This window comes from Sebastes umbrosus, chromosome 5, assembly GCF_015220745.1.
Source record: "Sebastes umbrosus isolate fSebUmb1 chromosome 5, fSebUmb1.pri, whole genome shotgun sequence".
NCBI classification, from domain to species: Eukaryota; Metazoa; Chordata; class Actinopteri; order Perciformes; family Sebastidae; genus Sebastes; species Sebastes umbrosus.
Genome location: NC_051273.1, coordinates 18284038 through 18299959, shown reverse-complemented (window position 1 = coordinate 18299959; position 15922 = coordinate 18284038). Strand labels below are relative to the sequence as shown.

Sequence of the window (15922 nt, the reverse complement as noted above, 5' to 3'; positions counted from 1 at the left end):
AGACATCTAAGAAAGTACACAATATTCTAATTAATTACTTAAGGGCAACAGGAATAATGGAGAGCATTTAAGTATTATTATTATTGTTATTATTATTATAAATAATAATTATTAATTTTTATTTTATTGTTTTTGTTTTTTATTTATTTATTTTATTATTATTATTATTATTATTTATTTATTTATTTTTTGTTGCGGTAATGCACCTATAAGCTGGTTTGCCAACCGCCAATAAACACCAAAGAAGAGGAAGATCTATCTTAATAATAAATGTCTTTGGTCTTGGAAGATGAGAGTCTGTGGTCCAAGATGTGTCTATGTTGAGGGTCACCAGTGTGACAAAGTTATTAAGCTATTTAGGAACCGTGGAATAAAATCAAAACCAGCTACAGGTGACGGGGTCGTGAACTTCATGAGGTGATCAAAAGGGACAGTTTTTTTTTATAAATCAGCTTGATATTCTGCTGGTTGCAGTGCATGAATCAGTGGCTAAGAATCACATCCATCCCAAATAGTGACCTGGCAGCCATGTTGAGATCAGTTGAGGAAATACTAAGCACCGCTCACCAGCTGGAGCACACTTTCTCTTTTTACAGCTAAACAGTGCACTACAAGATAGTTTCTGAAAACATTTTTCACGAGAAATATATATAACAGTTACAGAATATTGATTCATATTTAATCAGCGCTGCCTAGTTTGACTGTTTGATCGGAGTTTACGAGTGATTGACAGCTGCCTGCATTGAATGCACAGCCAATAGGAATGCTCTCTCTCTGAAATGACCTATGATTGGCCAAAGTCTCCCGTCACGGGCTAGATTATCTAAAGCCTGAAACTAGTTTTCTCTCAGAACACTTGAATTACAATATGCTGAAAGGTTATGGATTTTTTGCCCAATGATGCCAAAAACATTCTGCCTACTGCAGGTTTAAGCATGATTTATCTGCTTTTGTACATGGAGTTGTGTTACATGTTACTGTTAAAATGTTCTCACTATACTTTAGATCATAATTGCAGATGAAGCTACCTGGAAATGTCAAATCTCAACACATTGCTACATTATATATTTTGTTTGTGCTTTATGTGTGTATTGATGAAGTTATCATTAAAATGTTTTTAATAAATACAGATAAACTGATAATCAGTGTGTGAAAACACTGAGAAGACACTGAAATTGTATTTATTGTCTTCTTGTCTATTCTTGATTTTATTATATTTAATTTCTATTCTACTTAAATTGGTTTTGTTTTCTACTTCGTTGTGTTTTTAAATGCATTTCTTTGGCTTATGTAAAGCACGTTGAATTGCCACTTTTGTTTGAAAATATATAAATGAACACCTTGCCTTACAAACACTGAAGTGGAGATCATGTTTCCAATACAATGGGTTTACTGCCATATACATAAATATACATATTGTATACATAAAAGCACAATCAATTCATAATATGGTTGTATCAGACTTAATCACACTTAAAAAACGGAGCACAAATGTAAGTTGCTTTCTCAGTTTCAGAAATTGTTCATGGTTTCCTTTTTACAAGGAAACAGAAACATTTCATACTAAATATGGTTAAGTCTTGCTTCAGTATGAAAATGAAAACAAACATCTGTCAGAGGAAGTGATGGTTTTTGACCAGAAGAGATATTGGGCCGGTTACCTTAGTAACTAACCAGCAGCTAAAAACACACACTCACTCTAGCTGTCAGAGCAGGAGGCAACATGGACGAGCTCGGTAAGACGACTGTCTTTCATGTTTTACGCTGCTAATCACCCTCAAATCGATCCGTGGACAGATTGTTAGATATGAAATGATTTTTATAATTCTAGAACATTCAGTGAAAGGTTCTATGATTCACAATTGATGTAGAAAATAGAGGTGAAAAGAATAACTGATCGTAGAATAAGATGACAGTGCTTTACACTACGTATTCTGTGACTCACACCAAGTACAGTATACAAGTACACTGTACATTTAAAGGCAGTTCAGCGTGTAATTATTTGAATAACTTTTTTTTTTTTGCACTGTGTTGTTAGTGTGTCTTGGTTTTATACTGTAATTTTTTATCGTGCTGTTTATTACTTGTAAACTATGCTGCCATTTTAGCCAGGACTAAAAATAAAGATAATATATATATATAAAATCAAAGAAATGATTGGTCTTCACTGGTTATCGAAACATACATTCCATGTCTTGAAAAAAAATACAACCATTTGATTTAATTTCACTATTTTCTGAAAAATAAAGTTAGAGGATGTTCAGATGTTTCTGAGATGTGAAGACATGATCAACTGTCAAAGACAACAGTGCTATAAGCTGAACATTTCTTCTTTTCTTTTAAACACTCGTGTTTAGTATCTTCCCATTTTTGTTAGAAGTTTGGCTTTAAATTGTGTGAAGGAAAGTTGAATTTGGCGTAATATTTTTCACATATCTTGCAACATTATCACAAGTTTCACTTCTGCAACACATCGTAGCATCACTTCCTGAGGAAGCTGACTTGCATGTAGCAACCTCAAACGAATCGACCAGCACCTTTTTCTGTACATCGAGGTGGTGGCTCTATCTCACTTCAAAGGAAATATTTCACACCAAATATATTATACACATCCTCCCTGGTTTAAAAGTGAACACCCAGAAAGCACAATCAATGTGCTTTAGCGAATATGTTTTGTAAATGCTGCATGTCTGCATAATATATTTATGTTTATGTGTGTGGTTAGAAGATTTATGGCCTGTATCCTGCCACAGATTTGCTGTTGGAGGAGCTGGCCCTGAATTCAGCGAGTTCAGAAAGCGTCAATGAGAAAAACAGCAATGATCCAGCTGCTGGAGAGGTGAAGACAAAGACACAACAACTACAAACTTACACTGTACCAAAACTATGTTCATTTTCACCTTTTTCAGTTATAGTCAAACCTGAAATGTATTGTCAAGCGACCAATTAACAAGTTAACAATTAGGAACTTCATATGATGGATTAACTTGTAATCTTGCTACTTCATTAACAGAAACTCTGGTGTATTTTGGTTGTGTGTCAACAGGTGCCAGGTGCAGTTTATGCTGGACTTGCCGAGAAAGGAAAAGGTCCAGTCAGCTCAAATGTGTACAGGTGAAGCACAAGCTTAACGCTCTTGTTCACCCCTGATTCACATTTTCGTTGTGTAAACTGTGAATAAGAAACAGGAAATTACTTAAAATTCATTGCACAGTACGTTATAATTATACAGTCTTCCACTTTAAGGCAAGACACTACGGGAAAAACATCGTCAATTTTGAGATTTAGGGCTATTCTGCTTATCATGTCTTCAGACTAGTGGAATGAAAATATCCAAAATACACATTTAGGTGTTTATTTTACTAGTTTGTCTATTTGCTTCTGTAGATTTCTCCTAAATCTGCAACATTATATAATGCATTATTTGCATATTTAAACATAACATTTCAGAACTTGTAATACAAAAGATAATTGCTTTAATGTAAGTGATCAACGAGGGAAGTTTCATGGTGATATTTATTAGTTAAATATTTTTACCTTATTCACCTGTAGTGTCTTGCAAAATGTATGAAAGTTTCCATATCTTTGAAGGCTGTTTTCTCAAAATAAAGTTTTTCCTCATAGTATGACTCAGAAATCTCCACTTCAGTATCTTTTACACACACTAAACGTTCATGTTTCATTCCTATCTATATCATTCATAGCCTGATTTATACAACATTTCATTTCTAAAAACATGGCGACATTGTTTTTTTCATGGTTGTTGAGAATATTTTCTGATTTATTGAGTGTTTAAAATAGATATCCTAAATTCACTCTGTAAAAACCTCTGATGTTAATATGTCAACAACATGAAACAATCATTTTGAACCTGGCTTTATCCAATGTTCACATTTTTGTTCTGGAAATGTGTGTAAATTAGAACATATTTATTAAGATAATGCCTCATTTGCATATTTAAACATACAATTTCAGAAAACTTGTCATATAAAAAATAATTGAAGTTTCATGGCATTATCTATTAGTTAAAACTTTTACTATATTCACCTATAGTGTCTCCCCTTAAAGCATCTTAACGTACACAATGATCTAACTGACTTAGTAACGTGCAGCAGAAATATTTCCTACCAGACTTTTTGACAGATTATAAATTACACCACATCATGAGCATTTCCTTACGTCTACAGTTCATAACTCTACATTACATTATTGTAAAATATCACCCTCAGATTATGTTCAGAGACACAGTTTTCCTTCAATAGGAGCTTGTACCGTACCAATGGGGTAGTTTGTGTTCTTGGAGGTTAATTTGAGATATTATGCTCTCTCATTTTCTCCTCTCTGTGTTTTAGTGATCTGCCAGCTCCTGTAGCAGCTTCCCCGACCCCCGACTCACCCACTAAGGAGCTGGATGCCATCTTGCAGGATATGCTGGGTCTGGGACACGGGGTCAGTACAGTCAGTGTCTGCAAGTTCACGTCTCATAATGATTGAATCTATTTTGGTATGTTAAAGAATAATACACCATATAAACTGGTGATGAGAGAGAACAGTGGATGTGCAGTAATAAACTTTCCAAACATGAGTGAAATTAACCAGGTTTAACAACAGAGGGCAGCATTGTACTAATGTCAACACTGCACAGCCTCAAGTCATAGCATTTCAGTATGGAGCACTGATAAGCACCAACTTTATCATATGGCTAAAAACAATGGTATTTGTGCTTACATGTATCATCATTTTAGGATCCAGTGTCTTCAACGACCCCACCGCCTCTCACACAAAAACAGTCTGTGAAAAAAAAGAAACCAGAAGGTGAGCAACAGGAGAACAAGGAGAGCAGCAGCAATACAGCAGGTTCAGACGCAAACACCTCAAAGACCACGAGCAAGAAAACAGATACTATAGATGACCTGCTAGGAGGGCTGAGCTCCGACTTGGAGAAGATTGGCGTACGCACCGCGGCCAAAGGCAACTGTGCTTCCTGCAACAAAAGCATTGTGGGAAAGGTACAATAAGCCACATAAACAAATGAGCAAGCATTTAAATATTGTAGATTTAAGAAAAAAATATGCAAAGTCAGCCTTATACAGTTTAATCCGATAAAAACCTCTCATTGTTCTCTTTGTACTACATTTTTCTCTCCTCTTCTGTAGATGATCACGGCGCTGGGTGAAGTGTGGCACCCCGAGCACTTTGTGTGTTCGGAGTGTAAGACGGAGCTGAGCTCCTCCGGCTTCTTTGAGAGAGATGGACGGCCGTACTGTGACAAAGACTACCATCAGCTCTTCTCTCCTCGCTGTGCCTACTGCAAGGGGCCCATTCTCACGGTGAGCAAACTAAAACTCTTGTAAGAATAGATCACTTTTCAAAACAAAAGGAATTCCTATCACATACTTAAACCTGCAGTAGGCAGAATATTTTTGGCATCATTGGGCAAAAATTCCATAATAACCTTTCAGCATATTGTAATTCAAGTGTTATGAGAGAAAACTCTGCACCTCCTCATGGCGCTGTTTTAAAAAATCTAGCCTGTGACAGGACACTTTGGCCAATCATAGGTCAATTCAGAGAGAGCGTTCCAATTGAGCGTTCCTATTGGCTGCGCTCCGGCTGGTGGGCGGTGCTTGGTATTTTCTCAACTGATCTCAACATGGCTGCCGGGTCACAAACTTCCTCATTTTACAGCTAAACAGTACACTACAAGATGTTTCTGAAAACATCTGAGGCGAGAAATAGTCATTACATTAACAGAATATTGATTCATATTTGATTAGCGCTGCCTAGTTTCGTGATTGATTGACAGCTGCTCAGAGACGGCTAGGCTCCAGCTCGGCTCTGATTGGTTGTTTTCCTCCGGTTACCTTTTTTTTAATCATATTTGCTCCCATCTGCCTACTGCTGCTTTAAATGCCACACTTAGTCTTCTGATCCTAATGTGTTCCGTCATATATTACATCCAGTTATTTAAACAATAATCCTTTGAAGATTGGATGATGACATACAGCAGCATGTAGTTAATTTTTCTAGACGTATCCCTCATGTCGTCTTAACAAATAAAACACAAAACCATATTGGGATTCTGCAGCCTGGGCTTATGCTGCAGACCAAAGTCATTAATCAGAAACTAATGCAACTTCTCCAATGATTCACTTCATGTGGTTTAAAATCCACATTTTGGTGCTTCCTTACATCCGAACATGTGAGACGAGACAAACCTTTATCCTAATCCTTAAAGGAAGTAAAAGCATTATGTAATATATCTCTGTCTGGCTGGTTTACCAGAACATCCTGACAGCTCTGGACCAGACCTGGCACCCCGACCACTTCTTCTGTACACACTGCGGAGGCCTGTTTGGACCTGATGGTGAGAGGCATTCATTTATCTTCACTGGAAAACCACAACTTCAGCAAATAATGATATGTATTATCACTCTGAATTAATCGTAAGTGTCTTATACATGTCCCAGGTTTCCTAGAAAAGGATGGGAAGCCATATTGTTGCAAGGACTTCTACCACCTCTTTGCTCCCAAGTGCTCGGGCTGTGGGGAGTCAGTGAAGGCGAACTACCTGACTGCAGCCAACGGCACCTGGCATCCAGAGTGCTTCGTCTGCGCAGTGAGCCTCTTACCTCAGACCACACACACGGCTCTGGCTCACACACAAGCCTGGGAATAAATGAGAAAGATACCCACACATTTGCTTTATTTGCAACATTTAGACCACAAGGCTGATGAGAACCTTATGCCTGATGAATACGTTGCGGTTGAAATGATGCAAATAAATCAAGGAAACCATATTCCTCAGTGTGGGTATCTTTTACATTCTCTTCAAACCTACTTCTGTATGCAGCATCTGGTCAAAAACGGTTCAGTGTGCAGCTTTTACTTCTGCTTCACCCGGCTATGAGCAATTGTTAAACATAAAGTGCTCTCAGTAGAGATGCTGACATGAGGTAGCAACCTTTCATAGTTTATGGCCCCTAAAGAGAATCATTCTTGACTGGAAAATACAATGTTCATAAACCTGAACATGAAATACATAAAATACATTGCTCTTTAAACCTACCGCTCAAAGATTAACAACATCACATAAAACATGGAACACATCCAACCATAGACGTAGAAGTGTACATAGGCCGTTGGTTTGTGTTCGGCATTTTGGCCGTTGCTATCTTGTTTTTTTTGCAACCCGAAGTGATACGAGAGGGTGGAACTTAGTACAACTGAACGCTGAATAAGGCATTTTTAGGCGATCGAAAATTTTATAATTAAGTTTCATGAATTGAAAACACTGGGAGATGGTTAAAGTTGTAAGATGAAAACACGGACAATGGTGTGGTAGCGACCTGTCAATCACAAGGTAGCCACACCCTAAAGCATAATCTGCTTTATGGTCTATTTGACTCAAAATGGGACCATCATTTACTAAATGAACATCATGCTGTATTGAAGAAGACTTGAATCTAGCGATTGAGACCATAAACTCCTGTTTACTGAGGTAATAAATCAAGTGAGAAGTAGGGTCGTTATCTCATAGACTTCTATACAATCAGACGTCTTTTTTGCAAACAGAGGAGTCGCCCCCTGCTGGCTATTAGAAAGAATGCAAGTTTAAGGCACTTCAGCATTGGCTTCACTTCTCAGACCCGGAGGTAGCCCACGGCATCCAACCCAATTATTACTACAATTTTATCATCACCATCACAACCAGCAACTGTCCATTAGCAGAGAACCTAAACATTGTTTTACATGGCACAGTCAGGGTCAGGATTGTACCTGGCCCTCGGTAACCTACATCTAACTCCAGAGGTCAGGAGGTCAAACACTGCATTAAGCAGATGAAGTGGACACTCGAAAAGTGGCCGAGCGTTTTTAATCAACCTCCTGCTGAAAATAAATGAGGTAGTTCATAAAATGTAGCACCTCTGATCTTTCTGGCCACTCTCACTCTGCTGTGCTGCAGCCTGGTCTCATCAACAGTAGAGAGATTTTCATACCATGAAATGTTACAACAAAACCTACAACTATTTTTGCTCATCTTATGAGTTTGATTTAGCAGCAAGATAGCTTGAGAATGCTTTAAATAATGTTCATTGAATACCTATTCCAAAAAGTTAAATTTCCATGCAGTACTAAAGCTATGGTATGTTTTAGATAAGGATAAGCAGTAATATTAGTGTACATGGGGCTCAATCATGGTTCTTTAAATGCAAACATACTTATCCAGATTTTACACTATTATCCTTCATCCTCCATGTTATCTCTAATCTTTTTTCTCTGTGTCTCTTTATCCTCTCTTCCACCTTTTCCCTATGTCTCTGTCTTCTGTTCTTTTATCCAGGACTGTCTGAAGCCCTTCACTGATGGCTGTTTCATGGAGCTGGATGGTCGACCCCTCTGCTCACAGCACTTCCACTCCCGACAGGGCACTCTGTGCGGCGGCTGCGGCGAGCCCATCACGGGCCGCTGCATCTCTGGTCTCGGTCGCAAGTTTCACCCTGAGCACTTTGTGTGCGCCTTCTGTCTGCGGCAGCTCAGCCAAGGCATCTTCAAGGAGCAGAAAGGGAAGCCGTACTGCTCGCCTTGCTTTGAAAAACTCTTTGTGTGAGACATACAGTATACAACGTACTACTAATGTAGCAGAAAACAATCAAATGCAGCATCACTGTCATTGTTGAAGTTATTATTTCCCCACAGTATGGGTGATACATTAAAGGGGACATATGCTAATTTTCAGATTCATACTTATATGTTTACACATTATTTGTCAGTCTGAATATACCTGTAATCTGAAATGATACATTTTAGCCCCTACCCTATGCAGAAATATTCAAAAATACCATTTTAGAATAGGCGAAAATAACACATTTGTAATGAATGCAAACAACCGCATAGTTCAATTAGCATAAAGTGGGCATGTCTGTAAAGGGGAGACTCGTGGGTACCCATAGAACCCATTTCATTCACATATCTTGAGATCAGAGGTCATGGGAGCCCTTTGAAAATGGCCGCGCCAGTTTTTCCTCGCCAACATTTAGCATAAATTTTGAGCCTTATTTAACCTCCTTTGCAACATTCACGTATGCTATGGTTGGTACCAATGGATTCCTTAGGTTTTGCTAGTTTCATATGATGCCAGTATCTAGCTTTATATGTGAGCCCAGTACAACCTCCGAAAGACAGAATAACGGCCAGGTCCGCCATTGCTTTTTAAAGGGTTAATTAAAAATCTATACAGCGTTTTGGTGAATCAATTCTTACATTACAAGAGTGTATTTACATTGGTACAGATGAGCAATAAAAGTTTAATTTTTTCAGTACTTCTTGGCCAACTGAGGTACCTGACATTTTTATGAATTACAAATTAAGAGTGTAACATGAAATGTGACATAAATTATTAATAGATAATATAAAAAAGATCAAGGGAAAAATACTCTCATTGTAACATAATTAATGACATGGTTGTAAAACACGAGGAAAATACCTATTTCCCATGATAAAAACATGGAAGAAACGTTTTGCATATGTGAACTTTGGATGGTACTAAAAGGTGTGTTGCAGACACTTGGTCTAAATTATATAGGATCTCATACATCATGATCACATAAAAATGTATAAATGGAGAAAGAAAAACACAGAAGTGCAGTTTTAATCCGTGGTTTCCATTAAGCTATCCTCCGTTTGCCATAAGAGTTGGCAGTGTGGAGATAGTCTCTGGCAGTATGGAGCAGTTTGTCTATGTGGCCTGATAGCTTGTATTGGCAGTGGCTGGCATGGAATCGCCGTGCCAACCTGCGTTTCCTCTTACTCTGACTTACCATTTGGCCCCTGGCATGCGTTGGATTCAAACAACCTCTTCATTCTCCACACAGGCTCCTTTATAGACGCCTATGGAAGATTAATGAAGGTGGTGAGGTGAACAAAGGTGGTTTCAGAAGGAGCTCTTTCGCATCACTGCATCTCTTCAGCAACTCACTTTCACAAAGTGTTTTGTAGTCTATTTATTTTTGGTGATGCACCTTGCATGTCTGGGCCTATTTTTTGTTCACGCCCACTGATAACTAATAGCTTGGGTGTCAATGTGAGATATTTGCAGCACAGTTAGGATGTAGAAGGAAATTTCATCATAACAAAATCAATATTTTGCATCAATAAAAACTGCAATTTCAAAATTGCACTAATTGCAAACAAGCTCTTGAAATCATTGCTGCCCATTTTTAGGGGGTGAAAATTATTCTGCCATCTACTGTTGTAAATCTTTAACTGAAGCAGAGAGCAGTATGCAGGAAGCTAAGCAATTTACATGAACCTAAAAATGACATACATGCTTCCTTTTTGCTTGTCTTATATGTGATTTTACAGCAAGATACCTTGTTAGTGCTTTTTCGCAGTGGTGGAAGAAGTACTCAGATCTTCTTCTAAAAGTAGCAATACCACAGTGTAGAAATACTGTTACAAGTAAAAGTCCTAGATTCAAACTTATTTAAGTAAAAATACAAAAGTATTAGCATAAAAAAATACTTTAAGTATCAAAAGCTAAAGTACTCATTATGCTGAATGGTCCAATGCAGAATCATATATATTATATTACTGGATTATAATTATTAATGCATTAATGTATAAACACTTTAATGTTGCAGCTGGTAAAGGCTTATTTTAACTACTTTATATACTGCTGGGTATCTTAACCCACAACAATATATCATAATTCATTAGTTAATTTATATTTTGTATCAATAATCTGAATCTGTAACTAGTAACTAACATTATCAAATAAATGTAGTTGAGTAAAAAGTATACTATTTGCCTCTGACGTTTACTTACTTACTTACTTACTTACTTATTTATTTATTTATTTATTTATTTACCTGCAATCCCCATTAGTTACTACCATGGAAAAACTACTCTCCCTGGGGTCTGTACAAAATCTGTACACACTGGGTCTGTACACAATGTAAAAATAAATATATAATAATTGAAATCAAGAGCAAAAAAGGAACAAAAAAATCAAAAGAAAAACTAACAAGCTTAAACAAAAAAAACCCTGAATAAATCAACAACAATAAAACTATTAATGACAATAACAACATTACACACAATAACATAATAACGACGTCTGCATGTCCTTGAATGCACCACCAAGGACAATGTGACAATTGTCAATTGATTAACTATTTCAAGGAATTAAAAATCTCTGCAACCGGTTTTCATACCAAACATAGAAACCAATAGAAGCTAGGAAATCAATAATAAAAGCTATGGTATGAGAAATTAATTAAAAAGTAAATCAAGCTGATTGAGGGATAGTGGGTACATCAGAAGAGTAAAATAAACCTCTTTTAATGGTATGTATAGTGTAAAGCAGCCAAACCTCAGTAGAATACTGAGTTTGGACTTCTTGCTAATGTCAAACTGTATCTTATCAAACAGTGTCTCATCTTCAGATGAACACTGGCTACTTTCTGTCGGCCCTGCAGGCGGTTTTCTTCAGCTTCTCTTCGAGCCACTTGGACTTGCTTGTGTGACGCTGGTGTGTGCGAGTGAGAACGGAGGCGGGCATTAATCATGCTGTCATCACTGTCAGACTAGGCCTCTAGTATAGCCTCCACAGAGTACGACCTTGCATCATGGAAGAAGTATCGTGTTTAGTCAAGTGTTTAATGATCACACGGCCTTGTTCCCAGATTCCTACTGAGAAGACATACTGTAAAGTTAAATGTTAAATAAGTTTAAACACACCTGAGAGATTTGCATTTTGTATTAAAAGACACAAGAGGAAGTCCACTTTTTCCAGCATGAACCATATGCAGAACAACTTGGATCTGATCTGAGATCTTGGCATGTGACGCATTTGTAAACTTTCACATTGTCACATGACTTTGAGGGGTGATTATGTTCATCCAAGTATTAAAAATGTTTCTGCATCATTTACAGTCACAACTGCATGCTATTAGGAGTGGACTTGCCAACGCAGTCTCATAAGTGGCGAGACTTGTTTAAAGCTCGCTTTCTGACATCAAAAAGCTGTAAACTAGCGGTTAGCTTTAATTTAGATTAGCGGAAAACCTCAGGCGCACATGTGAACACTCATCCTAGCTGTCGAGTGTATTTACTGAAATACAGACAACAGCGAGGCTTTGCAGAGTCTTGAGCAGAAATGTCGAAAACAAAAATATGATGCGGGGAAAGACGTTGTGGCATTCACAGACAAAATATGAACGTTGTCGTATGGCTGAGTGTATAGGGAGGAAAAAGGGTTTCTCTGGCACGTAGTAAAAAATGAGAAAACATGAAATGTGAGTGGGGGTCTTTTTTAAAAGGGTGGCGAATAAAGGGCCGTCTGTGGAAAGCAGAGAGAGTGTAACTCAGGTGACATTTACAGCAGTGAAACAGAGTACGAACCGTCTGGGAGCGCACTGGGCCATGAGATGGCAGCTAGAGCTCCATGGGGGAGGGAAAGGGAGGGAGGCACATATTGGGACATAATGGATACTGGTGATGAGGGAGGCAGGGTGAGGAGGGCAGGGGGTTGAAGAGTGGAGTTGCAAGAGTTACCCCTGCGTGACACTGAAACCCAACACTTGCCTCCTCCCCTGTAAAATGTCCGTGTCCCCTCGGCCACCCCTGATGGGGACGGTGGAGCTGCCTGTCCGGACCCATTCAGCTCCACACCCGGCTGGCGCTGCCCTGCCCCGTAAACCCAGCACTTCACATCAGCTCTGAACCCATAACTGTCAGATAGGTCTTAGGTACAGACTCACGCATTAATCAGTACATTTGCTTGTAGATACACATCTATGGAAACGCCAGCTGCAGACAACTCCAGCTGCAAATCAGTCCTGACAATGAAATCACAGCTCCGGTAGGTGCAGTAAAACATGGATGGATCACATTACTGTAACACCATTACTAGGCATGTCCATGTATGTTCTGATGAACTTAACAGGTCACTGCATCTATTAGGAATATAAGTGAATGCAGATACATTACACTGAAATGAACACGCTGCTCTATTGCAGTCCTTCCCAAAGAATGGGTCGGGACCCGCAGGTGGGTCGCAGGAGATTTTATTAGAGTCGCCAAATAAATGTAGAATTTCTTCCATAGTCTTTTATTTAACATTTATATCTGCAGTACACCTTTGAGCCACATGAGGGAGCCTGAACGTTCTGATACTAGACTGCTGCAGGGATGACATATTTTTGTAAACCAACCAGGAAGTTAGCATCGCCCTGGTTTCCTTGACAAAAAGCCAATGGGATTTTTGCATTGGGTTTTGGATTATTGCAGAAAATAAGCTCTGTGGCAAAGTGTAAATGCAATCGGCAGGAGTAAAAAGCCAATGTTAGGCGATAACCAAACTATCGCGGTCGCACCACAGGTTGTAAAGGCAGATGTGTCGGCGTGAATTTTATATCGTAGAACAAAAATCTCTTAAACTTGTGTTAACCACAGACTTCATTTCAAGCATCTAACTAAAAACCCATTCAAAAAAACTCATTTAGGGGACTAGAAGTGTTAAAATGCTATCTCGTTTCTGGGTTTTAGGACTCATTCCTGCACCACTTTATTATAACCTACTTTACTGATGAGAGGAAAAAAATGAGGGCCTGTTAACTCCGCCTAAATGTATTTATTTGGCCTAATTTATAAAGTATTCAATAACACATGCATAAAAAAAAAGTAGTGATTTATAAAACGTACATCTCTTCAAAATGACTATTCAAAATAATAGTATAAGGTGATGGAGAAATGGCAGTAAAAATGGTCAGGAACGTTCATTTACGCACAAATTCGCTCTTCTCACAATTTACAGATTAGGCCTATTGTGAATTGGGTCACGATGGTTTGTCATTTTTAAAAAGTGGGTCCCCAGAAAAAAACACATGTCTGGGAAACACTGCTCAAACGGGTAACAACTGGCTGCTTTGGAACAACAATATTTAAAGCTATGAGTGAATTTGTCACGATTAAAAATGGTTCTCTAGTTCTTTTCCCCAAGTGGAAAATATTGTTGCGGTCATGAATTCCCGATATCTCCAAGTCTGAATTACAACTAGGAGGCTGATGTAAACAGTTCTGACCGTAATTGTGGTCTAAACGATATTAATCATATCTGGTCGTCATCTTTGTTTGTGTTGTGATTCTTTGAGGATAAAGGCCATTACACACCGGGGATGGTTTTTTTTTTTGTGCGATGAATTCGCACGTCAATATATTTTTTTGAACTGTTGTTTTTGTCATGAATACTTTCACACAGAACGCAAATATTACGTGGCAAAAAAACAGCATATTTGATTGTTGTTGATTTTTCTGAGCTTTTGCACCGCAAATGAAGCACAAAGGCTCTGTAGTCAGAACCAAGAGGGCAAACTTTATTACTCCTTTAAACCTTGACAACGGCAGACCAGATCCACTCCTTCTGTTCTTGCCTTTCACAATAAAAGCCCTAGACATATAATATTTGCTGGCGAGTATTTTGCATTTTCCTGTCGTTTATTCGTAACGCCCCCGGTTTGTAAAGGCCGCGTCTTCTAAATCATGGTGAGTTCAATGTCATGACTACATTTAACAGCTGTTAGTGCTCCAATGTAGAGTGGAAAATATGTGGGAAATGATTAATTCTAACTTCTTTGCTGGATGTTTTAACCACTTCATTACATTTCGAGAAACTGTCATACCCTGTCATCATGAAGTTGAACAGCAGTCAGCTGGCAGAAGCGAGACCAGAAGGCTACTACGACCAGAAAATCAAAACATTAAGTGAAGAACTTAAGTCGTCTGAAATGGAAAGAGCCGGCGTGTCCATCGTTAATGGCCAAACAACTACATGCAAATCTCAGCGCTCCACAAAGGTGAGCTGGTGAGCCTACAGAGCCTGTTTAGAGCCTTAAAGTCTTCAGTGAAATAGAGTGGGTCTGTGTGAGAGTTCAAATAAATGTGTTTTTTAACAGCAAAGGAAAAGTGACAACTTCAACACCTCAGTAATTACTTCCACACAGAGAGAAGTTGAGCTCCACTTTTGGGCGTGTTGGTTTTGGCACTGTGCTGATGCTGGGCGCAGGTATATCACACCTGATTCATGACTGGCTCCTCTGTGCACGAGGACATTCTTGTTGTCCTTGGCCCGAACACCGAGGGCTCCTTGCTATCTCACACTCTCTCACACACCAGCAGGCATATGAATGTGCACATACACACACACACAAACACACGTACACAAACCCAACAAACTTGTAAATACTATTTGTAGATTTTCCATTCATGCTCTCTTGGGTTTGACTATACAATCGCATGCACAGACACGCACTAACACAAAAACAACTTAATACAAATAGCTTCAGCCCGGACAACATGTGCATGTGTATGTAACACATGCACACAAATCAATTCAAACATATGCATGCTATCTGAGGGTTTATAGTGTCACGCACACATATGCAAAACATATGCACACTCATAAACATATAAATGCTATTTAGGAGTTTGGTCTCACTCTCACACACACACACACATGCAAAGCCAAGAAAACTATGGGTTCGGTTGATACAAAGCATATCTGTGCGAGCATCACTGCCGTCTCTGTGTGCTCGCTGATCCTTAACCAAGTGAACTTGAGGTCTCCAGTTTTATGGGTTAAATGGAGACGGCTCTCGAGGGGGGTTGGGGGGACGCTATGGGAGGTTCTCAAGACAACTTCAAAACACTTCATCTCCTATTCCTCCGCTGCGTGTCTTTGTCTCATCTCCCTCACATCTCCTGCCAAGCCTCTCAGTTGGACCTCCATGCTCAACACGGAAAAACAGAGAGGAAAAGGAGCACCGTGTATTTTTTTATCTGGATCCTAATAACGGCGCGGCAGACCAAACTGGCCGGGGTTATGAGAAAGATTTATAAGACAGTACGCTCCTTCTGTGTG

General features: G+C 38.8%; 1 protein-coding gene across 1 annotated transcript; it reads left to right on the top strand.

Annotated features, from left to right (window-relative positions):
* Positions 1-1665: 1665 nt before the first annotated feature.
* Positions 1666-8735, top strand: lpxn (leupaxin). Its single transcript, XM_037768842.1, has 9 exons — positions 1666-1736; positions 2754-2839; positions 3047-3114; positions 4353-4449; positions 4746-5009; positions 5157-5330; positions 6286-6367; positions 6471-6619; positions 8345-8735. Exons 1-9 carry the CDS (start codon positions 1724-1726, stop codon positions 8609-8611), a joined length of 1200 nt encoding a protein of 399 aa, XP_037624770.1. The 5' UTR covers positions 1666-1723; the 3' UTR covers positions 8612-8735.
* The last annotated feature ends 7187 nt before the right edge of the window (positions 8736-15922 follow it).